Source organism: Harmonia axyridis, chromosome 3 (genome assembly GCF_914767665.1).
Source record: "Harmonia axyridis chromosome 3, icHarAxyr1.1, whole genome shotgun sequence".
Classification (NCBI taxonomy): domain Eukaryota; kingdom Metazoa; phylum Arthropoda; class Insecta; order Coleoptera; family Coccinellidae; genus Harmonia; species Harmonia axyridis.
Window position 1 is genome coordinate 39,011,430 of NC_059503.1, and position 23,981 is coordinate 39,035,410.

Sequence of the window (23,981 nt, forward strand, 5' to 3'; positions counted from 1 at the left end):
ATACTTCAATCATTAATCCTAATCCTACCCAGTTTTTATGAATTCTATCCTCATGTAAAGTTTAACTTATTAATAAATCACTGCTCCGATGGGTCTATTTTCTTCGAGTATTCAACCAGAGTTCATGCCAAATATATATTTTTCCATATCTGACCTAATAATTATTTCCTCGTATATTTTCACGAGTTATATAAAGTTCTCCTTCAGTTTTTTTTTTTTTTTTGACTAAGATTTTGGAAGAATCAAACCAACCCTTAAAAATATAGACAATGTTACGGAAAGCAAAAAAAAAAAGATATGTACTTCTGAACTATTCACCACTTATACAGTTTTGTGAAATCAATAGTAAAACATATTTTTTATCACAATTGATTTTTTCATGATAGGAAATAATAAACTATTCAACCTATTTGCCGATGAAACAATCTGCAAATTAAAACTGACTGCATAATTTCCCAAACAGCAGATTTCATTATTTCACAACAAAAATTCAATAAGGCCAAATTTAATTTTATGAAATTCGAATTCACAGACATGATTTGAGTTTTCGGTAGCCTCAAATAAAAAAGTGGTACCTGGAAAAAAAAATTTGTTCACATGGTTACATGAGAAACAAAAAGCCAAAACGAATTTGTTCGAACGGTGTTCAGTTCTGCTATAACTGGTATCTACCTGTATAAAAAGCTATAATAACAGAAAATGAGGGAAATAGTTCACATCCAAGCAGGACAATGCGGGAACCAAGTGGGAGCTAAAGTAAGAAAAAATTATTTTTTTTATTTTACGAAGAGCGCAATTTATATCTTTCGAACTATTTTTCAGTTCTGGGAAGTGATTTCCGATGAACACGGAATAGACCCATGCGGAAACTACCATGGAAATAGCGATCTGCAACTCGAACGAATCAATGTCTACTACAATGAAGCTACTGGTGGAAATTTCGTCCCTAGGTGTGTTCTGGTAGATCTGGAACCAATGAATTTAGATGCTGTGCGATCCGGACCTTTCGGGCAACTTTTCAGACCTGACAATTTCATCTGGTCCATCGGCGGAGCAGGAAATAATTGGGCTAAAGGACACTACACCAATGGCGCAGAGATCGTGGATGCAGTTATGGATATCATAAGGAAAGAATGTGAAGGTTGTGATTGCCTTCAGGGCTTTCAACTAACGCATTCCCTTGGCGGTGGTACAGGCTCTGGTATGGGTACCTTGATTATGAATAAAGTGAGGGAGGAGTATCCAGATAGAATGATATACACCTACTCTATTTGCCCATCGCCAAAGGTATCTGTAACATTGGTAGAACCTTACAATGCTGTGCTATCTATCAACCAACTTATAGAGAATGCGGATGAAACTGTTTGCATCGACAATGAAGCCTTGTACGATATCTGTTTCAGGACTCTGAGACTTACCATGCCAACTTACGGAGATTTGAATCACCTTGTTTCAGTTGCAATGTCTGGGGTAACCACTTGTTTCAGATTCCCTGGTCAACTGAACGCTGATCTAAGGAAACTTGCGGTTAACACTGTTCCTTTCCCAAGGCTTCATTTCTTCATGTGCGGCTTTGTACCTTTAACCTCCAGAGGAAGTCAACACTATCGCGCATTGACTGTTCCTGATTTAACCCAACAAATGTTTGATGCGAAGAATATGATGGTAGGTTGTGATCCAAGACATGGAAGATACCTCACCGTTGCAACAGTATTTCGAGGACGTATGTCCATGAAAGAAATCGATGAACAGATGATTAACATTCAAAATAAGAACAGCAGCTACTTTGTGGAGTGGATACCCCACAACGTGAAGACTGCTGTTTGTGATATACCTCCAAGAGGTCTGAAAATATCTGCTACTTTCATGGGCAATACAACTGCGATCCAGGAATTATTTCGAAGGTTATCCAAGCAATTTACTTCCATGTTTAGAAGAAAAGCCTTCTTACATTGGTACACTGCAGAGGGTATGGATGAAATGGAATTCACCGAGGCAGAATCTAACCTCAATGACCTGATTACGGAATATCAGCAATACCAAGAAGCGACTGCTGATGATGGAGAATATGGTGAAGGGGGAGAAGAGGAAGAGGAAGAATGAGAATGTTTGCACTCCAATAAGCTTAAAGTTGAACGTACCAAAGTTCTAAGAAATTGTTCAGTTTCTGTATTTCTTTGGTTATGTTTGCTGAATCAATTCGTTCTTGATTGATTTTCCGATATTTTATAGATAAAATTTTCAATAAAGTGTTTATTATGAACTTAATTTTGATTATAATGAATCCCTTCTTGTTTGATGCTAATTTCGAAGTATATTCGAAACTGAAGAGAGTCACAAAACTTTCATTCCAATTTAGTTTATTTTCGAATCCACCATAGACTTGAAATTACTATATATTCCTTTATTTCCTCATAATTTCACATAAGGTGCCAATAGTGTATTAACAAAAAAAAAGTTCCTGCATAAAACAGTTAAGCAAACTTATCAAAAAATTCGGTAAAACCTGCAATGTCTGCTCACCCAGTTGTCGATTATTCATAAATCTAAAAGCCGAGATGACCCCTAGAAGGTTAAATCTTCATTTTTTGAGCGCTCGTTCCCTGAACAGGGCGATGTATAATTTCATTACAATGTCTGTATTTTTCAAATATTGAGCCGTGAATGATCCAAAACGGTAATATTCGACTCAGTAATGAGAAACCCGTGATCAAATTCAATTCGGCCCGTACATCAATTCCGATCGTTCATAAGCACGAATCTAACACTCAAGCGGAAAAACCTAGAAACTTATAAATTTTCAGGGTAGGTTCAGATCTAGCATAAGTTCGCTACAGGGCAAAATTCGACTAATGGTTCGAAATTTTATTTTCCTAATAATTTTGAAATGATGAATTCAATAGAAATGAAATTTCGTATTTATATATAAAATGATCATTTCAAACTTCTTGCGAATTATCATGTTGATTAGAACCAGAGAAAATTCAAAAGAATATCTAAAAAAGTACTCAATATTTCAGTAAGAACAGATTTGACCGAGTTGGGATTTTACTTGGTGATATCTCAGAGTAACGAAAATATTTATTACTCTAAGGGTAATATAACACAACAATTACAAGCTTCATGCAATTTTTCGTGTTTATTACTTTATCAGAACCATAGAAAATTCAAGAAGAATATAGAAAGGAAAGCTAATATTTCAGTAAATACTGGTCTAAGCAAAATTTTGTTACCAGTAAGTTTTTAGGGATTCAAAGACAGTGAGAGCTTCTGTTAGCTAGTGACTCAGTTCAATTACAATTTCCATGTAACTTTCTTAACTGCTATTAGTAGTGAAACTACAATTAGGCATCTCGTTCTATCCTCAAATACCTACTATTGAAGTGTGCCCTGGTTTTCATGGAAACGCCCTAAAAAAAATTGAGAAAGTCTGAGATCAAAAAAAGAATCAAACATACACCATCATTTTAACCAAAACATAATTGTAAAAATGCGGGAAATTGTCCACCTTCAAGCTGGACAATGTGGAAATGCTATAGGAGCAAAAGTGAGTCATATTCTTAATTTTTCATTATCTTGAATTGAGTATTGAAGCGATATATCTAATTCTATTTCAAATTTCATTACTTCAAAATATGGGAAATAATTGAAGTATTTCGAACTAAATTTAGTTATTTAACCTACACTTTTAAAATTATGTGGTTGGATTTCAATCGTAGCATGCTTGAAACGATTTAAAAAATTCAAATAAACAACTGATTTAAAATTACCCACCCAATGAGTGTTGTAATTCAGTTTGATTTTTCTTGTTGAAAACGGTCTTCAGTTCATTTTCAAGGAAATTTTCATTGTTTTTATCTATTGGCTGAATATAATTAATTAAAATATATAGAAGGAATAGTCAGGGTAATTGTTCAAAAGCAAATATAATATTCAAAGATATATCCCTCAAATAGAAGCGCTAACCGTGGACACGTGTTTCGGGCTTTCTGCACTCATCAGTACGGTAAAAAAGTGTTAGGGTGAGCAACACTTGGTGGGAAAAAACAAACAGAGTCAAGTCAACCACATTAACGAGCCATTCATTTGTGGTTTCAATTAGCAGATCCTATATCGACTACAAGGCAACAACCAACGTCACCACGTAAGCTGTTATAGCATAGAATAGAGAATACTATGGCTATAGCTACCTGCGTGACCGAGTTAATATTTAATTTTTAATATTTCGCAAATAAATTTATTTATACCCCTTCCCCCATCAATTTTCGTATGTGTTTTGTTCTCGAAAATTTCCTCTTGGAATATTGCTTCCATCATCCAAGAGCCCTAGCAAATGCTCGATTAAAAATGTTAAATATGTGAATATGTAACTCCATTCAGCCTGTGTGGAAGAATATATGATCCAATAAGGCGATTATTTTAAATTACGTTTTCCAACTTAGATTTTGAAATGGGTTGAATTCAGAGTAAAATGCTCTGATCTTAAACATCTTCGCATCAAGCATGTCTGCAACATCTATTCGAATCAAAATAATGGTTCATCCGATATGTTTTATTTAATCATATTGTAGAAAAAAAAACGAAATGTTCGAACGTTTTTTGAAGTCGAAACTCAGTAAAAGAATCTGCAACCTGAATTCAATCCATATATTTTATCATTTATTCATTAGAATTCAGTTGAGCACGTTTATTTATCACATTCCACGTTTCTTAAATCATTAAATCGATTCAATTGAATCCATAAGAAATCATTACACTAAAAATACGTTTTTTTTTTTTCTAAAATACTTTTTATGAAAAAAGTATGGAGTTTTCCACACTAAATCTCTGAATACAAATTCACCACTCCTTTGCTTTGTATAAAACCCAAAACCTGCAAGGGTGCCGACTTGTATTTTAATATTAAATTTTTGCATTCTGCAGAGTTAGCTTTTGTTATGGCAGCAAATTGGGTCTCTGCCTAGGGCGACAATTTGACTAGCGACGGCCCTGTGCTAGCATCCCCTTAGGGGGCTTCCCACAGGTTAGAAATGCTGCCTTAAGGCATTTTACTCAGAAATTAAATTAATTCAATATGAATTAACGCATTATTCAGAAAAACACAGGTCCGCGTTTACTATGAAACGAAAATTCCAGATATTCAATAGCTCATAAAATATTGATGCGAAGTGTGCCATTAATTCAAATGAGCTTGTTTGAGAGAGTATCCATTGTAGATTCGGAGGAAAATTTCACTTTTTGAAAATTCGATGTACAGGGTGTTTTACAAGATGTGGAATAAAGAATATAGTTTTCTCAGTCCGGACCTGCGCTATAGACAAGTCATCAGGTGCAAATATTAGGCATTGGCCTATACTCATTCCCTCAAACTTTCATGAAGATCCATGCAGGCGTTCAAAATTTATGCCAATTGAAAGTTTTTGATAAAATACATAAAGCAGCCTGTATCTCTTAAACGAATATCGCTTGGACATATTTCGAACACTGATTCAGACTCACCGAAATGTCCCATATCTGCCTTGAAAGCCTGTACAATCATTCGTGAAACACCCTGTATATCGTTCAAGCTCACGGATATATGAAGGGGATGTACCGGGTTTTTCACCATAATTTGACCCCCCCTTTAACTTTGTTACGAAAAGAGGTACAAAAAATGTTTTCTACAAAAGTTTCATGAAATTGGCTAGTGTTTTTTCAAATGATTTCACAAAACGAAATATATACAGAGTGGGCAATATATTGATTGCAACTTCATTTTTTCAAATAGAACACCCTGTATATTTTTCTATATTTGACTAGCTTTTTCTTCCCTAATTTCGAATATATAACATATGTTTGGCGGTCAAATTATGGTGAAAAACCCGGTACATATCCCTACATATTCTCGTATAATTCTCAATATTTCCTCTAGCTGGCAAACATACCACTATTATCAATTTTTTATGGAACCACCCAAGAATCAATCTGAAGAACCATACAAAAGCTGACCAAATCAAATCCGTATAGAACGTGGTATAATGAGGAATTATATTATAAATGTAGAATTTATGGTGGTTAAAGGTTTGGCGAGATGTTCTCGAGCCTATTTCGAAGGTGCGCCCTCTCTCCGAGTATTACGGTGTTTCATTTCATCCCGAGATCACTGATGATGGAATCATCAGTTGGGCACTCAGTGATCTCTACCAAATACATCTTCTCATATATCCCCATATAGAAGTATGTTGACTCTGCCTCTTTGATCGTTTGTTTTTTTGATAACATGGCCGGAACTTATACCATATGCCTCATGTCTCGAGTTTCCGTTCTTCTACAATTGTTCATATGTAATTTGTTTTGATTTTCAATAATAGTCTAAATTTCGTCTTTCGACTGTTTTCGCGTTCCGAGACTTTCAATCTACACCCACTGTCTTGTGGTGACTGTGCCGAAGAGCGGTGGGTTTATATGCCCAGCTGCGACGTTTTAGAGAATGATGTAAAGCCCACCATGCCATCCCTTGGCAAGCACAGAGTCACCACATAAGTAATACGGTGACTAGTTTTCTTACTATACAGCAATTCACTGAAATATTCATTATGAATAAATTGCAGTCACACGGACTGACAGACAAAACCAAAATTGTCAGAATAGTGTAAATTGTGTTTTGTGAGCAGAAATTCAGATTTCGGAAAACAAAAATTTTTCAGCCCAAAAATGAATAAAAGGTTTCCCTCTACCTTCAGTACCTTCATTCGGAAACGATAAATATTCCTTTCAACAAAACAATTAATAAATGAATTTATATGTATATAAAAATACATATTGTAATCTTGATATAAATTTCCGAAATAATTTTATTTTTATCATTTCAACATGAATTTCGAATGAATAAATGTCAGAAGAAATTTTCTTCTGACATTTATCCCTTCCCTACCGAAGATCAAATGAATATAGTCGAAGTCAGCATGAAACTATTGCTCAAAAGAGATCTGAGGGAATCTATAGCGGCTAGTCCCTTCTGGCATACTATTAGCTAGGATACTTTCCAATAACTCGGCTGGATTTCACCCAGTTCGTTTGTTGTTAATTTTGATTCAATGACTTTTACACGAGAAAAAAATACTTTTAATTTATATACTGAGAAGTTGACTTTAATACTCCTCAAAATTTCAAGCTCCTCGTATAAAATCACCACTACGAACCATCTGAACGTAGCCTATAGTTTAGTTTCCCTGGACCATATACTAGTTACATCAATCAACTCATAATTGGTATGAAAGAATACTCATAATAAATGTTGTCTTCTTCCACAGTTTTGGGAGGTTATATCAGACGAACACGGAGTCGATCCTTGCGGTAATTACCACGGCAACAGCGATCTTCAACTGGAACGTATCAATGTATATTACAACGAAGCTTCAGGAGGCAACTACGTCCCCAGATGCGTTCTGATAGACCTGGACACCATGAACCTCGACGTCGTACGTGCAAGTCCCTATGGGCAACTCTACCGTCCGGACAACTTCATTTGGGGTGCAGGGGGTGCCGGAAACAACTGGGCCAAAGGTCACTACACCAACGGAGCAGAAATCGTAGACACAATTCTGGACGTAGTCCGCAAAGAGAGCGAAGGTTGCGACATGTTGCAAGGTTTCCAATTGACTCACTCGCTAGGGGGTGGTACAGGATCAGGCTTGGGCACACTGATAGCATCTAAAATACGCGAGGAATACCCCGACAGGATGATATACACGTATTCCGTATGCCCGTCGGCTGTAGTCTCAGATACAATGGTAGAACCTTACAACACAACCCTGTCTATCAACCAGCTCATTGAAAGTTCCGATGAAACTTTTTGTATTGACAACGAAGCTTTATACGATATATGTTTTAGAACCTTGAGGCTTTCACAGCCGACCCTCGGCGACCTAAACCATCTAGTTTCTGTCGCAATGGCCGGGGTCACAACTTGCTTTAGGTTTCCAGGACAATTGAACGCTGATTTGAGGAAACTGGCTGTTAACACTGTTCCTTTTCCTAGACTTCATTTCTTCATGTGCGGTTTCGCGCCATTGACATCTCGTGGAAGTCAGCATTATAGAGCATTATCTGTACCAGACCTGACCCAACAAATGTTCGATGCAAAGAACATGATGGCAGGTTGTGATCCCAGGCATGGAAGATATCTAACCGCCGCCACTATATTCAGAGGCAGGGTATCAATGAAAGAAATCAACGAACAAATGGTGAATATACAGATCAAAAATAACAGTTACTTTGTAGATTGGATACCACATAATGTGAAAATAGCGGTGTGTGATATACCCCCGAGAGGACTGAAACTCTCGGCCACATTCTTAGGAAACACCACAGCCATTCAGGAACTGTTTAAAAGGATATCTCTACAATTTACCATGATGTTCAGAAGGAAAGCTTTTTTACATTGGTACACCGCTGAAGGAATGGATGAAATAGAATTTACGGAAGCTGAATCTAATATGAATGACCTCATTACTGAATATCAACAGTACCAAGAAGCTACAACTGACGAGGGTGAGTACGGAGAAGAAGATGAGGAGGAAGAAGAGTAGATTAACCTATTTTAAGTGAAAAGTCAATATGGCAAAAAAGTTTTTTTGACCGTTGCTATTTTAATTTCATATATTCCTTATTTGTTTTAGATTTATTTTACTTTTAAGTTGTGCATTTTTGCATTCAATAAATTTTTCAAATTCAATTTTTTTCGCGACTGCTATTTGAATTCCCCATATAACTCACTTTTTGGTCATTTTGAGTAAAAAGTGGTTTTTCAAACATTTTTCTCCGATTGCTTGTTAACATCAGTTTTAATGTTTTAGAGATTAGGTAGGTAAATGAAATCTATTGGATTATAGGGAAACAACCGATTCCTTTTTAAAAATTTATATTGCTACAGTTTCGAACATTATGGTCACTTCTTTAGGCTAAAAAACATACAAGAAAAAATTAGGGACCAAAAACTACAAACAGAAGTAGCATGCACCACCAAAACAGATCAGTATAAAAATAATCAAAACTTTTAAAACGCATAACACATGTACATATTGAAGGGACAATACGTTGTTTTTAAAAATAAACCGATAAACAATCAAAAACCAACAATTAACCTACAGTAGATACAGTGAGCAGATAAGTTACAAGTTAATAGCACAGATTATTAGTCTTTGTTAATAGTTACAAAATAATAAAGTCTCAAATACAGCTAACCTCAAAATTCCAACAAAAACATATAGAGAAAACGGGAATTCAAATTTCACACCTATTTCACCTATTTATAAAGTTGGTGTAAATTTTTAGAGAATGCTGATTGGAGAAAGTGTAGAAGCTGTTTATTTTCCTTGTCAGGAACTTGTGCATAAATATTTTGGCCTTATCGTTTCAAATGAATTTACCTAAATTATGAGGGAAAATTCCTTTACTGGTAAAGCTCTTGTTTTCTGAACAGATAGCTCTATCATTTCGTCAAGATGTCAGATGCCTATATTTCGAAATCGCTCCCTGATGAATCCGTCCTCAAATTCAAATCTGTCCGTCCGGCCGTACGTTAAAACGAATGGAAAGACCTAATAACTTAAAATTTTCAGATTTGGTTTGGATCCTAAATGTAGCGGTTAATTTCGTTATTGGACAATTTGACTAAAGATTCCATAAATGTGGCCATTCAAAATTTGGTTTTCCTAATAATTTCAAAGGTACAAATTTGATGCAAATTAAATGTTGCATTTAGATGTGAAATACAAATTTCGAGCTTCATGCAAAATTTTATTTTGATGAGCCAAAGTAAATGAGCATGAACCGCATAAAATTCATGAAGAATAACGACAGAATAATCAATGGAGTTACGACCTTGGGTAATAATACTTTCAAGCTTCGTGCAGAATTTCAAGCTGATCACATCATCAGACCCTCAGAAAATCCAAGTACCCTAGGCAAATTAGTGCTCTAGCGCCTAAAATTTGCTTAAAAGCTGGAAATTATTTCAACATCTGTTGGGGTCCTGCATAACAGGTATCACAGTTTGCGATGTTCTTGGATTGGGCTTCCGATTTGGGACACTAGAAACCGCGAAATTTTCGACTTTTTCTCAGTATTTTGCTTATAACTCGAAAAGTACGCATCCACAGAAAATGTAGTTCTCTTTTTTTCAAATGCATTGTTATTTTTATGAACTAGAATTGCAAAAGAAAGCAAATTTGAACATGTTTGAGACTACAACGCGATAAACAATGTCTCAAGAATGACAGCGTATCAATAATACAACAGTTACTAAGTCTGAACACTTGCCTGTGCTTAGTCGTGGTAAGATATGTCTGGGTAGAGAGAGCATTGGTTCAATCTTTCTTTACCGCGTACAGCATGCGTGTATTGCAGCATAGTAAATAATGCCAATACACCACCAGGAAAAGTTTTTGGCAGCCATCAAGAAGTAATTTTAGATCAAAATATTGTCATTTCATTTATCATTTTTTACCATTGTCCCTCCTCTGCGCCTTTACAGGCTATTATAGCTGAATATTAGTTTCAAATCTTGTGAAATATGCCTAATTCTTATTTTCCGGAGTATATGAGAAATTATTTCAATGTTTCAAAGCTTCAGAACATTAAAAATTTTGACAAGGAAGCCATCCATGAAAAACACGCAAACTCTATAATTCTTAATTGTATCCTAGAATTTTAAAATTCTGAGTTACAGTTATAAGTACAAATTTTAAGTTCTGAGTTATAAGTCAGAATTTTAGACCAAAATTCCAGGGCTTGATATGTATCATATTCAAATCAAAATTATTATTTAATTTTTTATTTTACATACAGAGTAATATATATTCATAAACTAAATTTAAATTAAAAATAATAAAATTTGTAAATATGTAATTCCAAGAGCATCATGCATGTGGTTTCACAGACACTCTTCCAGATTTTGCTGAAAAAAGAAATATACTCAGATTCAGACCTTTCTTTTCATCTAGAATAAGATAATGAAACACAAAAATAATGGCTGTAATCCAAAATTTCAATTTCTTTGTTTTTGAAAACGAGATTGAAATGTCTAAAATATTGTAATAACTCGAAAAAAAAAAAGGTGAAGCGTAATTTTCAGCAACACCAGTCTTCTATCATAATTTGATGAAATAATATATAACAGTTACCCATTCATTGCCCTCTGGCGCTTCTGCAATGACCAAACTTTGTACCGTGTAAGGAATTATATATTCAGTTTATCTTCTTTCTCTTTACAAAGCATATACGTAGAGGGCAGCACTGTACAACGGTCAAATATTCTTCTCAAAAAATTATGGTCTCACCTTTTTTATAATGTTTTTAATATTTTCAAAACATATCAGTGCTTTGTACATTGAACATATCAATTCTTTTGCGAAAAACGAAAGGTTACCAAAATTTTTTTTGGCAAATTAAAAATATTATCGTTCTACAATGTAGATTATTGTTTAAGAAACTATGTGAAAACCCCATAAAAATCGGTGGTTGTTAGAGAAAACATCTTTAATTTCGTTTTGAACTGAGCAGTCACGTGGAGGTATTCCCTCTTAACAACTTGCCTAATTAAAATAAGTTATAAATTAGTAAAATACTATTACCGATCCCTCATCAAATTATTCTACAGTTGTTTTGCAATGCAAATAGAACCAAATACATCTTCTTAATGTAATAGAAATAATTCATATCCTTATCAGTATTCAGCTCAAAATTTTAGACACCTCAATGAAGAGTTATCAATAATCCAAAAAGAAGAAATAAATCTGTTGCCATGATTTATGTGATAACCATGTCTTAACAATAATTATTTACCTTCGTCTACTTTCATGCACTAAAATTCAAAATGAAAATTTACCAGGTGTGGTATTCGCCAACCGTCTAATCCTTCTTGTGTTTCTGTCTTGATCTCTTATCTTCTTCTCCATTTCAGCATCTGTAAGTGTCTCCAAGAAAGGCGCCCATTGATCACTTTCACTGGGAGGTCTGAATGGTACTTCAACTGTTGGTAAAGGTGCCTCAGCAAAAGCATAAGTTCTTTGATGCCAACTTAATTGACCTCTAATTGAATAAGCAATGGCTGTAACAAACTCACCCCCAAGACCGAGTTCAGCACAAAGTTTTAGGGCGAATTCCTCTGGATTATTCTGTTTTTCAGCCATATCCCATTCAACCTAAAAAAATTGAAATAATAATTGAAGATAATTTATATGAAAAACATATGTGGATCAAGATATTACCTGATCAACCAAAGATGTATTTCCTACATGTATATTCAATTTCACAATGACTCTTTGATCTGTACTCTCTTCTAAAATTGTTGGTGGTTCTGCTGGGAAAGCATCTAATTGTTGGCGGATAGCTTGAGCGATAGCAGGTACAAAAACCAATGGATTCAGATCAAGATCATCACATAATACTTCAGCAAATTGTTCTGGAGTTATAAGGCTCTCTAAGGCATAACATCATTATTATAGAAAAACATAAACATAAATATTAACATAAACAGGATGTCTACTTTAATAAGTGTCAAACTTCAAGGAATGATCGTACAAGTTATTTGCAATGAAAAATGTCATATAACACAGGGTCAAAATGTTGATAGTTATTGTTCAATTTAACATTTCTTGATTTCACATGATATTTCAAGTTTTGCCATAAATTCAATTATATTTCAGTTATCCTTATAACAACATAAAATTTGACCACATATCTGAAACGGCATAAAATTTCCTACAAGGTAAGAAGTTCCATGTGCCAAAAAATTCATATTGCAGGCGTGGTAAGGATATGAATATCAAGATTCTAAAGTGAACAAAATGAGTCATATTATTTCAATGGTTTAATCATTGAAAAATTATGGGCATGTTTTTATTCTCAGCAAAAATACTTAATTTAATGTGCTTTCAAATGACATATCAACTTTTGTGCCAGTTGCTTATCCTCAGCCATATTATGGCTATTTATCCGTTGAAACAAATTAATTCAAACAAATAAACAGAATTTCAATAATACAGATTTTAGATTTTATGACTACTCATAACAATGCTTTATTTTTTTATTATAATTTTTTCTTGATAATCCAGTAATCTGAACATTTCAATAATCCGGCACCCTCTGGTTTTTAATGGTGCCAGATTAGCAAGATCATACTGTATATATATAAAACATTATATTACCATTCTTATTCCAAGTGAAAGTATCTCTTAATTTCTGCCCCTCTATTTCCATATCTAATCTAATCGGTACTAATACCTCATTTAGAGTTGCATTTTCCATATTAATCTGTGGATCAGTGTCATCAAAACATAAAGGGAAAGTCCTCACCTATAAAAAAAAATTAGCAATAAAACTATACCAATCAAGATATTCTATTCAAGTTCAACCTTTTTCAAAGCAACACGATTTCTATTTATAGGAGTAGCTTGAGGTACTGCATCTAAGTGACTTGAGTTTGGTAAAGAAGGAACCCACTGCATGTTCTTCTTTGATTTTCCTTCCCTTGGAAGAGGAGGATCAGAGGTATGTACAGATACTGCCTTATATCTGAAAAAAAAAACAAAAAGATACCATTATAATCTATCAAAGAATTATGATAAATCGAACAACCTGGAAGTACTTCTGAAAGAATAAACATTAAAATTACAACTACTACAATATTTAGCCATTACTTATTGAATACCAAACATTCAACAATTTCAAATAGATAAAACAAATGTTTGAATTTTTGCTTTCCATGGCCATCTAAAAAATTCAAGGCTGTGAAAAAACAAGACTCAACAAGTAATTTTTTACTTCGGATTGGTAATCTGCACCCCAAATTTTAAATCTGGAAAATTTCATCATATTTGATGCATTAGGTCTTATTGGAATTAATTACGAAAATTAAAAATCAACCTACTTTTCATCATTTCCTTCGATAATATCTTCGACTTCAGTAGCTCTTAATAAAGATACACTACTCGCTAAAACATGTTGGCTTAATCCCAAGTCTATTAACCTCTTTCTTTCTTCATTTGTCAAACATCTTCTGTACATACCAGGGTATTTCTTGTAAAGAGAACCCCTGAATAATCTCAGATAATTACCGACCTGTAAAATGAAAACTTTCATTATTATTATTTGGAGAAAACACCGACAACATACCTCAGATCCAACACAATAATATTCCCCATTTTCTTCCAGTTGAAAACTGGCGGGTTTATCTCCATATGTTCTCAAAGCCATGCTTATTTTTTATATGATTAAATGATATTATAAGATATCTGATTTTATTCCCATCATCAAAAAAGTTGATTCAGGCTTTATTTGTTGATTGGCAAGCAGAATTCACAGAAAAAAGTAAACTAATCAATAATCACAGAGACGAATGAATAATCACAGATTACCTACCACATCAATCAAATAGTTACTTAGGAAATCTCAATATGAAAGGATCTAAAACTACTTACTTTCGAATAAAACTGAAAAAAAAGGGATAAAGAGCTGGGAAATGAGAAATGTGAACTATTCTTTTGACACAACAATAATATTTGCCAGGAAATTGTTTCTCTATTACCCTGGATGTATAAATTGCCATTCGCAAGTTGACAAATGGTAATATTGATAATATCGTATCGTATTATTAGGTCTTAGTTAGAGGTATATTACAAAGAAAAAATAATTTTTGATTTTATGACCTGCACTCTGTGGATATTTTCTCTGCTGAGAAAAGCATGAATTGACGACTGACGCTTGAGTTTGACAATGTCGTGAATCAATAAATAAACAAGTTTTTTCGGTATTTTTGAAAAAGTGTTATTTTCGTGTTGCAGAATATGGCTTCGCATTTGCAGGGACGTAAGGTGGACATTTCATTGATCCAAACCACTGCAAGAAATAATTTGATCAATTTACTAGAAAAATGCCCTGGTACAAAAGCTATCGTTTGGGACTCCAGTCTAGCAGGACCTGTAGGATTAGTAGCCCAATATTCTATTTTAAGTGAACATCAAGTAATCAAAATGTTTCCCCTTCGATCCTTACCACTTCCTGAAAATGATGTATCTCATGTTATATTCATTACCAGACCAAAGCTAGAACTGATGGATTATATCAGTCAAAATGTACATGCAGATTGTAGAACAAAAAGTGGCCAAAAAAAGCAGTATCATTTATTTTTCGTACCAAAGAAAAGTTTATTATGTTTAGAAAGACTGAAACATAGTGGAGTTTTAGGTAATGTAATGTTAATTGAAGAATTTGTGTGTGAGTTGTTCCCTTTTGATTCAGATTTAGTTTCTATGGAAATTCCTGAAGTATTCAGGTAAATTTAACCCTATTGATGTATTTTGCGGTAAGAAAACTACATATTTTGCATTTTAGGGAATATACTTTGGAAAATGACCCAACATATTTATACCAAACAGCCCAAGCTATTGTTTTTCTTCAAAAACTGTATGGTCCTATTCCTAGGGTTTGGGGAAAAGGAGCTGCAGCAAAACAAGTTTGGGACTTGGTTGTTCGTTTGCAAAGGGAGCAACATAATTCTGATACATTAAAAGCTAACCAAAAATCTTGTATTGATAAAATATTTCTGATAGATCGTTCAATTGATCTAATAACACCATTAGCGACTCAATTAACTTATGAAGGATTAATTGATGAAATATTTGGAATAAACAACTCTACAGCAAATTTTCCTATTCACAATTTTCTCTCTAATGAAGAAAAAAATTCAAATACACTTTCGGAAGATAAGAAACAAATTATTTTGAATTCTGGTGAGATGTTATTTGCAGATATTAGAGATAAAAATTTTAATGCTGTAAGTAATTACTTCAATCCCTTTATTATCTAATTATTAACGAATAGAAAACATTGATAATGGGCACAGTCTAGATTGAATAAGGAACTATTTAGTTCAATTGAAAAATAACTTCTTTGTTGATTGATAGAACTTTGAATTCCAACAATATAGGGTGCGTCCAGATGCTTAGTCCTGCAAATAAAAAACGCATGTATGGAATTTTTTTTTAGTCACTGAACAATTCATCTGAATAACTTGGTGTAATATTTTAAGATGTCAACCTTTTATCTTCATCTTTATCAACCTCTCAAAATTCACTTCTGGACCTCCCCTCTTCTCTATCTCTAGAAAAACCGTTGAAAAAATGTGAAAAATTAATAATATGTTGGGCTTCCACGATGTCTTATGTACTCAGAAACAAGTCTGGGCCTACTATTATTGAGATGATCGATTTACTCTTGAGGTATCTCATCCCATGCTACTTGTATAATATTTCCATAGTCACTTGACCAGCAAGGATGGATATCAGATATAATAATAAGGATAATTTAAGTAGCACACAATTATCTCTAATTTACTTTTTGGGTGCTGGTCCCTGAGCAGATCACTCTATAATTGTATCTTTTGAGATTGAGTTCCCAAAAGACGTTTCTGCTTTCTTCAATGGGTTGTAAATCCTTAGAAATAGCAGTACAGAATTCAGTAGTTTGTAAGGCTTCTGAATTCAGGAAGATACTGGATTGCAGAGGGTCGTAAATCCACTATAATCGGAGTGAAGCACGTGATGGTGTTTGAATATATTTCATTGTGTACAACACAAGCATTATGATATGAATGAATGACATTGCGGAAATCAGTACAGTATATATAATTTCTGATATGCTAACTCAGCGTTTCATCCTGGGCTGTTCACCTAGTGGTTACTTGAAGATAGAGTTCCGTCATTGTCATTCACCTGGAATTTGCTGAAATGTCCTTAAAGAGATTTGCGATGGAATTTCTACCAAATATTCCAATATGTTTAATATGAATTAAACATACTCCGGAGGGCCCTTGATGTGCAGGAACTCTGGTCGGCGTTTATCGTCTTGTTTACTTTGGACCAGAATACCTGCTACTCAAAGTCGGTATAGTAAGGTGTCAAGTTCCTAAATATAAAAAATAAACTGTGTTCTCAATATTATTGTCCTACCTCAAGATTGCTACAGATCAATAGCATCGTGAGTAAACTTGATATACGTAGAGGGCCTTCCCTTTCTTTCTTCTTATAGGATGATCTTGAGGGATTGTCTTCATCCCGATCGGGTAATTTGCATACTTTGGTGTTGGGTCGTTTGTACTGTTTTTTTTCCGCAGTTCCACTTGTACCAAACCTTCATTTCCAAGATAACAACTTTAGCTAAGGGCCATTTATTGGGGTTGATTTCGTCTTATTTTAGCAGTTCTATGGCCCCAAGAAGGCTTAAATGCTAATTCTCAGAAGCTCCTTTATTCACATCAGTGTCATCCTCATTTTTTTTTGTAAGGATAGGAAATATCACAAAAACCAATTTATTCATATGATTAAAAAACTGATCGACCTATTAAACAACATATTTGTAATAAATTCATTATTATTTAGTTTATTTAATATTAATTTAATTGAATTTGGAACAAGTAATAACTGAGTCAATTGAATATACAAACCAACAAAAAATTTTTTTAGGTTGGGGCATATTTATCACAGCAAGCCAAATCAATAAGTGTACAAATGGAAAATATGCAAGACAAGTCAGTGGAAGAGATGAAATTATATGTACAAAAATTACCACAACTACTGAATAAAAAGAAAGCTTTAGCTCATCATACAGCTATAGCTGAGTGCATTAAAGAAGTTACTGATAGTTATGAGTTTTTAGATGTTCTTCAAGTAAGTATTAAAAAATAAAATTACTTTGAAATTAGTTTCTTTTTTTTAGACTGAACAGGAATTCTTGAACTGCATTGAAGTAGACAAATCTAATTATTTTATTGAGGATTCTATCTGCAAGCAAAAGCCCTTATTGAAAGTTTTAAGAATGATTTGTCTCCAATCATTGACTGCTTCAGGATTAAAACCTAAAGTTTTAGAAAATTATAAGAAAGAATTAGTACAGGTTAGTTATACATAAATGTGGTCGATGTATTATTAATTTCTGTCTTCTGTGTAACAAGTTCCATTCTTTTCTAGACTTATGGACTGAAAGCTTTACTTGCTGTGACCAAGCTAGAAAAAGTAGGACTTTTGAAATTGCAAGCTAGTACTAGACAATATATGGTACTAAGGAAGGTAGGTGTAAAATAATATTCCTGAAAATATTTTCTCAATTGAATTATCAATCTTAGACCTTGAGGTTAACAATGGAAGATACCTCTGAAATGAATCCTACTGACATAAGCTACGTCCATAGTGTATATGCACCCCTCAGTATAAGACTTACAGAACAAGTTACTAAGCATGGGGGTTGGAAACAGCTCCAAGATGTCTTGGGTCTCTTACCTGGTGTGTATTATGTGGGATTAGGCTTTCTATTTCTAACTCATTCAATTTTAGGACCAACAATAGATGAGTCACCATCAATTCCTAATAATATAAACAAAGAATCCAATGATGGCACTAGTGTGGTGTTAGTTTTCTTCATTGGAGGTTGTACATTTGCTGAGGTAAGTTAAATAATTATATTTTATATAATTAGGCCCAATACATTTTTTCGAGGCAATTGCAATCTTATATACAGATTTGGAAAATTAAATAAATAAATAATAATTTCAAGAACTAGGTTTTACAATTCGTTTGGAGAATACACAGGTTTGCCAGTCAATCACCATAAATTTGATAAAAATATTTATAAACAGTTTATTTCCGCAGATTTTTTTATTAATTCAAGAATTTTTTTAGAGGCTTGGTTGGTAAGAATTGTTTACATTTCAAAGAAACCATTTGCAAATGTAACCAATTCTTCATAAAGCTACTAAGAGGGAGAAAAAATTATCTAATTAATGATAAATCTGTGAAAATTGAAAGTTTTAATATTTATTTTTATCAAATCAATATGATTTTCCATCAAGTAGGGACTGAATCCATTAAATAGAACACCACAAAGCTTAAATGACAATGTACAACAAGTAATCAATTATTTAGGGCTCTACAGTTTATTTAGCCCCACTACCTCTCTTGCACATGGGTTAAAGAGGAATAAAGCACAAGCACAGCTGCTATAGAGTTAAATGTAGAAGGCTATGGCACAAGTGTTGGTGGTCATTATAAAAATCTTAGATAGTGGGCCTACATTTGTCTCATTAGTAAAAAAAATATTTACCTACCAAGTTTCATTTTGGCAATTTTCTTCGATATAAAAAATGTCAGTAATAATTTCTCATCTGAAAACGATTATTTCAGTTGGGTATAGCGCTCAAAAAATTAATCAATTCATCAAAACCCGAAAACATAACATTTTAATTTGGAAAATAAAAAACTGAAATGTAACTTAAAAACAAGAAAATCAAAATTTAATAAAATAGATGTTCACCACCTTGTGCAAAAGAATTACCAAATCTCATATTTCTAAATAAATTTGGTATAACGTTACTATAAATTTGGATCGATTTTATTCCTCATCCATGAAGATTTGTGGCTATCCACATCTATGAAATTACGTCGGAAAGAAATGATACTCAATGCATAAGAAACTTGACTATCCAGACAAACAGCAAAATCCAATGTTTAACTAAAACAAAATGTTCTCTCACATAGGTCATCAAAGGAGGTGAAACTTTCGAATGTGCATTGTGCGGGTTGAGACCATAATGGTTCAAAATAAAATATCATATGTTACGACATTCCCTATTTTATGTGAAGGATTTATTTGTAGCAATGAATGATATACATAATTTCCTCTCTGAAAATTAGTACTTGGGTCCTTTTGTTGACATAACTGGTTTGAAAGAAAATAAAATTCAAGAAAAAAAAATTCTGAGAGAAAATAAGAACTAATTTTAAAAAAGGGTTATGAAGTTCAAATTAAGTTTTCCAATATGACAAACAATATCTAATCTATTATACAAAAAATAATCTCATATCTGCAAGAAAATTGGGCAAAGCGGATATTTTGGCAAGAGTTGGATTATTTTTAACTATAATTCAACCAGATTATGTCTATAAACCAATTTTTTCAGATATCCCCTAAGAAAAAATCATTAGGAGATAAATCCTGTGATCTTGGGAGATCATATAGAGGAGAATACTATTGAATAACTAAATTAAAAATGAAATAATATGGTTTTTACTAAGGAAACAAGTTCCCTGATGGAACACGATTTGGTTTCTCTAATAGTGAATTCTCGATTATACATCATGTATAATGTGTTATATTTTTTATTGGTTGGCTGTCAGACCCATACAATTTCCAAATGCATTTTCTGAATTCGGTACTGTCTTATCATTAGCTGTTTTGTAAAGGATTGGCAGCACTTTTCTGTCACCCTGCTCACTTAACTTGCACAAGCTTGGAGCTTCTTAGAGGTCTCACAAAGGTTTAAACAGCCAAGATAAAAACTATATATAAACATATTTAAGATACTAATAATGGTTTTTGTAAAATTGAAATTTTTCCTTATGTGAATATTTGTATACTCATTCTCATATTCACCATCAAATGTTGATATAGACTGCAATCACCAAGTATCAAATTTTATTATGAGTCATAGAAGAAACTGCATGAAAACTCATAGATAATGTTTAGACCAATATAAAAAAAAATTTATTTCAGATATCTGCACTAAGGTTTTTGTCACAGTTAGAAGATTCGAACACTGAGTTTGTAATAGGAACCACCAAACTTATAAATGGCACAACTTTCATCAACTCCATTATTGACTCATATTGATCAAAGTTTTTCAGAAAGGGTAAGATGTTGAATATTTCAAGATAATATTTTATTTACATAAATGTATATCAGAAGTTTTATTTTAATCATTTAATCATGATTATATCAATATATGTATAAAACAAATAAAGGTTTTGAAAAATAATAACAATATTAAAGTTATTATATAAGATATCATGAATAAGTCTTCATTTCTCTTGAATATTTTAAACTTGTGTCGATTCAATATGACTTAGAGAAAATTTGTTTCTTCCTGAAGTTACAAATCTATCCAGATAATGAATTATTTCAAAAATAACCTCAACTAAAATGAGTAAAATTACTATCCATTCCAATCTTGTGCTGTGCTTATTGCTCAAATGAGTAGATAACAATTCAATTAGTTCCACGCAGTGGTTTATTTTTTCGTTCATGACCTGCAATGAAAACAAGTTTATTTTGAAACATTTCCTAATGAATAAAAGATAGAAATTGAAAGAACAATTTTTCAAAATTATTTTATAAATTTTAAAGCATTGCATTACTGAGAATATCTAGAAAATAAGGTTTTTGCAGTTATTAAAATTAAACCTCTTTATATGTCTTTGATAGGAAAAAACTATTGGGATAACACCTGATATCTACCATAACGTCAAATTAAAAAATGAATTCAAAATCACCAACATCGATTATTTCGAATACCAAGATCACAAAAGCAATTGCTTGCAAATTAAGAATATCTCTTTTACAAAAAAGTGAGAAATGCAATTTTTTCTAGTATAAAACGTGATATAGATACATACAGACAAATTTTCCCTTTTAAAAATGAAATGACCTGTAGATGGCATCACCCACAATAAAAAACAATTTCAGCAACAAGAAATTGAAGGCTCAATTTTAATTAATTTTTTATATTGTAAACTATCAAATTGGTCATTTCCACTAACTTCAGTAAAGTAGATTCTCTCCGAAACATCTAATTAAATATTTTTATATGGAATAAACACCATCATTAGAAACCTGACATTTTCCAAATAAAGGAAAATCCTATCGACTATTAGAAATTTGTTCCATCCTAAGGGCTATTACAGTACTTAAAATAACAATTATATAAAATCTGTTCAAAATGACATTTTCATATTTGACTTGAATAAAAAAAACAACGAAACATCTAAAAGACCTACAACTGCCACCTTATGACATCATGTGGAAGCAGAAGGCTGCAAATAGAGACATCTTTAGAAGACAAAACACAATCCCAAACCGAAGACCATTTCACTTATGCTGGTGAGGATAAAGTACCTTTATCTAATCTAGCAACCAGACGTGAACCATCGCCTTTGAATTTAGAAGAGGGATCGTATCATAGTATTTCTGTATTCTTGTGGACGGGATTGATAATTTCTAACCCGCGGATTTGGATTCCCTAGCTAGGATCGATTGGCTTGGAGTATAGCCTTTCAGAACTGTCACCAATTCAATATATTGTTCTCACCAATCATCTGGTTCAGCAAAAGATTGTTTGGTGCCAATTTGCACAAAAGAATAAAATAGAATTCTGGAGATTGCTATTAAATATCTGGCAACATTTGGGAAAATAATGACTTTGGTCTGGCAATGCTACTACCTATAGGAGAAGAGGAAACCTTACTTTCTAGACTTCCTTGATATAGGGTTCATATATTTTATAAACGCCTCATCACCTTTGTTCTTTTGCTTATACCAAAATAGCTGCAGACTTGTAGATACAAATTTTCTAATTGTTCATTATCCCAATAGAAATCTGGTGTATCTAGAAGATCAGAACTTAAATTTATCAAATGTCTCAATGCAAATAATTCCCCATGCTTTCTCAGGACTTGCTCTCTACTCATTTTAATTCTCTTCCCCATTTTCAAATCTTCAGTAACATACTCTATTGAATCAATGTACTTTTCAAGAGATACTTCCCATACTGCTAATTTTACAGATAATGCCAGAGCATTTGAAAACGTATATTTGTCAAGGAGAATTGAATCTGGATTTATATTCAATCCAAAATATCCATTTTTTTCTATCACACTGGCTTTACTGAAATGGAAAAATTAATTGTTGAACGAGTTTTTCCATAACATTGATTCTTACCTTCCTTCTTGATGTTTATAAGTCATTATCTCATTTTCTCCTTCAATTAGCTGATTAGAATAGCTGTCATTTTCATATTGTCTTAAAAATGATAACAAATTACTACTTTCCAAATCATTTACATTCCACATGACAACACTACCTTCACGAAAAAAGAATATGTCCCTTGGTTCCTCTTCTAGCTGATATTTTGCTGAAGCTACAACAACATCGGTACTGTTCTCTATGAACTTTGGTTCATAAAGATCTTGATTTTTTAATCCTCGTACCAATTGCTCTAGATCATATTCTTCTGCAGTTGCAAAAGCTGATACATTGAATAAACCTGGCGCTTTTTTTTCATTGTCTACCAATTTCTTTTTCCTTATCAATCTTTTTTTCAATTGTAATGATGAAATGTTATCATGAACGCCTTTCACTTTTGATTCTTGGACTAATGAGGTAGAAGTAGTAGAAAAATTGTAAGTTTTCAAGCCTGTTATTTTATTTTTTTTAGATAAAAGTGGAAAACGAGAGAAAGTAGAAAAAAGGAAATTTATTTTCACAGCATAAAGACATCTTGGGGTTTTCAGTGAAAAGAACGACATAATCATCAAATTTAACTCATGGAAATATTCTTGAAAATTGAAATTATTTGAACCTCATTGATTAGTCACAACTGAATAAGAGAACGAGAAGAGAATAGCTATTTGAACTATTCGGAATATTAGACCACAGAACACTAATATTTTGATTCTAGTTCATTTTCAAGACATCTATCGGGGGAAACAGTAATTTCATGCATAGGGTCGAGAGCTTTGATAGAGTGTATTTCTACAATCATTAATATTACACTTACATTTTAATATTTTTTGTGTTCGGTGAGTTATGAAAGTGTTATTCCATAGTTCCAGCTTGTGTTTGATATATATTTAAAAATTGTGATTAGTGATTACTGGACTAAAATCCCGAAACCTAAAGTTGTTTTGTTGCTTTTATGGATGCAACAGGGACCTCGTCTCATTATATTAATTTCCCAAATATAACAGTTATAAACTAGAAATAATTAGCAAAAGCGGTATTATTGAGAAGGTTGATCTAAGGAAAATTCGATGTGCGGCAAGAAAATAATTGATTCCTTGCGAGTTGGTTCAAAGCATTTTGAAGAGTCTGTTTGTCATATACAAAGTGGGTTG

The 23,981-nt window shown here is 33.0% G+C and overlaps 5 protein-coding genes across 11 annotated transcripts; 3 read left to right on the forward strand and 2 right to left on the reverse strand.

Moving 5' to 3' along the window:
• Positions 1-591: 591 nt before the first annotated feature.
• On the forward strand, positions 592-2,263 carry LOC123674984 (tubulin beta-4A chain-like). Its single transcript, XM_045610185.1, has 2 exons — positions 592-756; positions 823-2,263. Exons 1-2 carry the CDS (start codon positions 700-702, stop codon positions 2,101-2,103), a joined length of 1,338 nt encoding a protein of 445 aa, XP_045466141.1. The 5' UTR covers positions 592-699; the 3' UTR covers positions 2,104-2,263.
• Positions 2,264-3,389: 1,126 nt separating this feature from the next.
• Positions 3,390-8,716, forward strand: LOC123674988 (tubulin beta-2 chain-like). The gene is made up of 2 exons (XM_045610193.1): positions 3,390-3,547; positions 7,293-8,716. Exons 1-2 carry the CDS (start codon positions 3,491-3,493, stop codon positions 8,568-8,570), a joined length of 1,335 nt encoding a protein of 444 aa, XP_045466149.1. The 5' UTR covers positions 3,390-3,490; the 3' UTR covers positions 8,571-8,716.
• A 2,084-nt stretch (positions 8,717-10,800) lies between these two features.
• LOC123674990 (SWI/SNF-related matrix-associated actin-dependent regulator of chromatin subfamily B member 1) lies at positions 10,801-14,712 on the reverse strand. Of its 3 annotated transcripts, none has more exons than XM_045610197.1 (7): positions 14,158-14,712; positions 13,913-14,103; positions 13,398-13,557; positions 13,191-13,338; positions 12,252-12,463; positions 11,870-12,185; positions 10,801-10,939 (listed from the first exon to the last, which is right to left on the reverse strand). In XM_045610197.1, exons 1-7 carry the CDS (start codon positions 14,236-14,238, stop codon positions 10,902-10,904), a joined length of 1,146 nt encoding a protein of 381 aa, XP_045466153.1. In that variant the 5' UTR covers positions 14,239-14,712; the 3' UTR covers positions 10,801-10,901. The 3 variants fall into 3 exon arrangements, with proteins under 3 accessions (XP_045466153.1, XP_045466154.1, XP_045466155.1); XM_045610198.1 differs by having other exon boundaries at positions 11,827-12,185; positions 14,158-14,361; XM_045610199.1 differs by lacking the exons at positions 13,913-14,103; positions 14,158-14,712 and adding an exon at positions 13,621-13,772.
• A 2-nt stretch (positions 14,713-14,714) lies between these two features.
• LOC123674987 (vacuolar protein sorting-associated protein 33A) lies at positions 14,715-20,848 on the forward strand. 3 transcript variants are annotated; one of them, XM_045610191.1, is made up of 9 exons: positions 14,726-14,855; positions 14,911-15,316; positions 15,376-15,817; positions 17,505-17,708; positions 17,758-17,934; positions 18,009-18,107; positions 18,164-18,320; positions 18,372-18,481; positions 20,587-20,848. In XM_045610191.1, exons 2-9 carry the CDS (start codon positions 15,015-15,017, stop codon positions 20,701-20,703), a joined length of 1,608 nt encoding a protein of 535 aa, XP_045466147.1. In that variant the 5' UTR covers positions 14,726-14,855; positions 14,911-15,014; the 3' UTR covers positions 20,704-20,848. The 3 variants fall into 3 exon arrangements, with proteins under 3 accessions (XP_045466145.1, XP_045466146.1, XP_045466147.1); XM_045610190.1 differs by having other exon boundaries at positions 14,717-15,316; XM_045610189.1 differs by having other exon boundaries at positions 14,715-15,316; positions 18,164-18,481.
• Positions 20,793-23,500, reverse strand: LOC123674989 (required for meiotic nuclear division protein 1 homolog). 3 transcript variants are annotated; one of them, XM_045610196.1, is made up of 4 exons: positions 22,949-23,089; positions 22,807-22,887; positions 22,386-22,752; positions 20,793-21,119 (listed from the first exon to the last, which is right to left on the reverse strand). In XM_045610196.1, the coding sequence occupies exons 2-4, from the start codon at positions 22,830-22,832 to the stop codon at positions 20,910-20,912; spliced, it is 603 nt and encodes a 200-aa protein (XP_045466152.1). In that variant the 5' UTR covers positions 22,833-22,887; positions 22,949-23,089; the 3' UTR covers positions 20,793-20,909. The 3 variants fall into 3 exon arrangements, with proteins under 3 accessions (XP_045466152.1, XP_045466150.1, XP_045466151.1); XM_045610194.1 differs by having other exon boundaries at positions 22,807-23,496; XM_045610195.1 differs by having other exon boundaries at positions 20,997-21,119; positions 22,334-22,752; positions 22,807-23,500.
• Between the last annotated feature and the right edge of the window lie 481 nt (positions 23,501-23,981).

Excerpts from the sequence above, each read along its gene's own strand:
- LOC123674984 (XM_045610185.1), top strand. The coding sequence starts at position 700 with ATGAGGGAAATAGTTCACATCCAAGCAGGACAATGCGGGAACCAAGTG. Across the intron at positions 757-822 it reads GGAACCAAGTGGGAGCTAAA|TTCTGGGAAGTGATTTCCGA; the intron begins GTAAGAAAAAAT and ends ACTATTTTTCAG.
- LOC123674987 (XM_045610189.1), top strand. The coding sequence starts at position 14,829 with ATGGCTTCGCATTTGCAGGGACGTAAGGTGGACATTTCATTGATCCAA. Across the intron at positions 15,317-15,375 it reads GAAATTCCTGAAGTATTCAG|GGAATATACTTTGGAAAATG; the intron begins GTAAATTTAACC and ends TTTGCATTTTAG. Across the intron at positions 18,108-18,163 it reads AATATATGGTACTAAGGAAG|ACCTTGAGGTTAACAATGGA; the intron begins GTAGGTGTAAAA and ends TATCAATCTTAG.
- LOC123674988 (XM_045610193.1), top strand. The coding sequence starts at position 3,491 with ATGCGGGAAATTGTCCACCTTCAAGCTGGACAATGTGGAAATGCTATA. Across the intron at positions 3,548-7,292 it reads GAAATGCTATAGGAGCAAAA|TTTTGGGAGGTTATATCAGA; the intron begins GTGAGTCATATT and ends CTTCTTCCACAG.
- LOC123674989 (XM_045610194.1), bottom strand. The coding sequence starts at position 23,399 with ATGATTATGTCGTTCTTTTCACTGAAAACCCCAAGATGTCTTTATGCT. Across the intron at positions 22,753-22,806 it reads TATAAACATCAAGAAGGAAG|TAAAGCCAGTGTGATAGAAA; the intron begins GTAAGAATCAAT and ends TTTCCATTTCAG. Across the intron at positions 21,120-22,385 it reads GTATAAGCAAAAGAACAAAG|GTCATGAACGAAAAAATAAA; the intron begins GTGATGAGGCGT and ends TTTTCATTGCAG.
- LOC123674990 (XM_045610197.1), bottom strand. The coding sequence starts at position 14,238 with ATGGCTTTGAGAACATATGGAGATAAACCCGCCAGTTTTCAACTGGAA. Across the intron at positions 13,339-13,397 it reads ATCGTGTTGCTTTGAAAAAG|GTGAGGACTTTCCCTTTATG; the intron begins GTTGAACTTGAA and ends TTTTTTTTATAG. Across the intron at positions 10,940-11,869 it reads GTTGGCGAATACCACACCTG|CAAAATCTGGAAGAGTGTCT; the intron begins GTAAATTTTCAT and ends TTCTTTTTTCAG.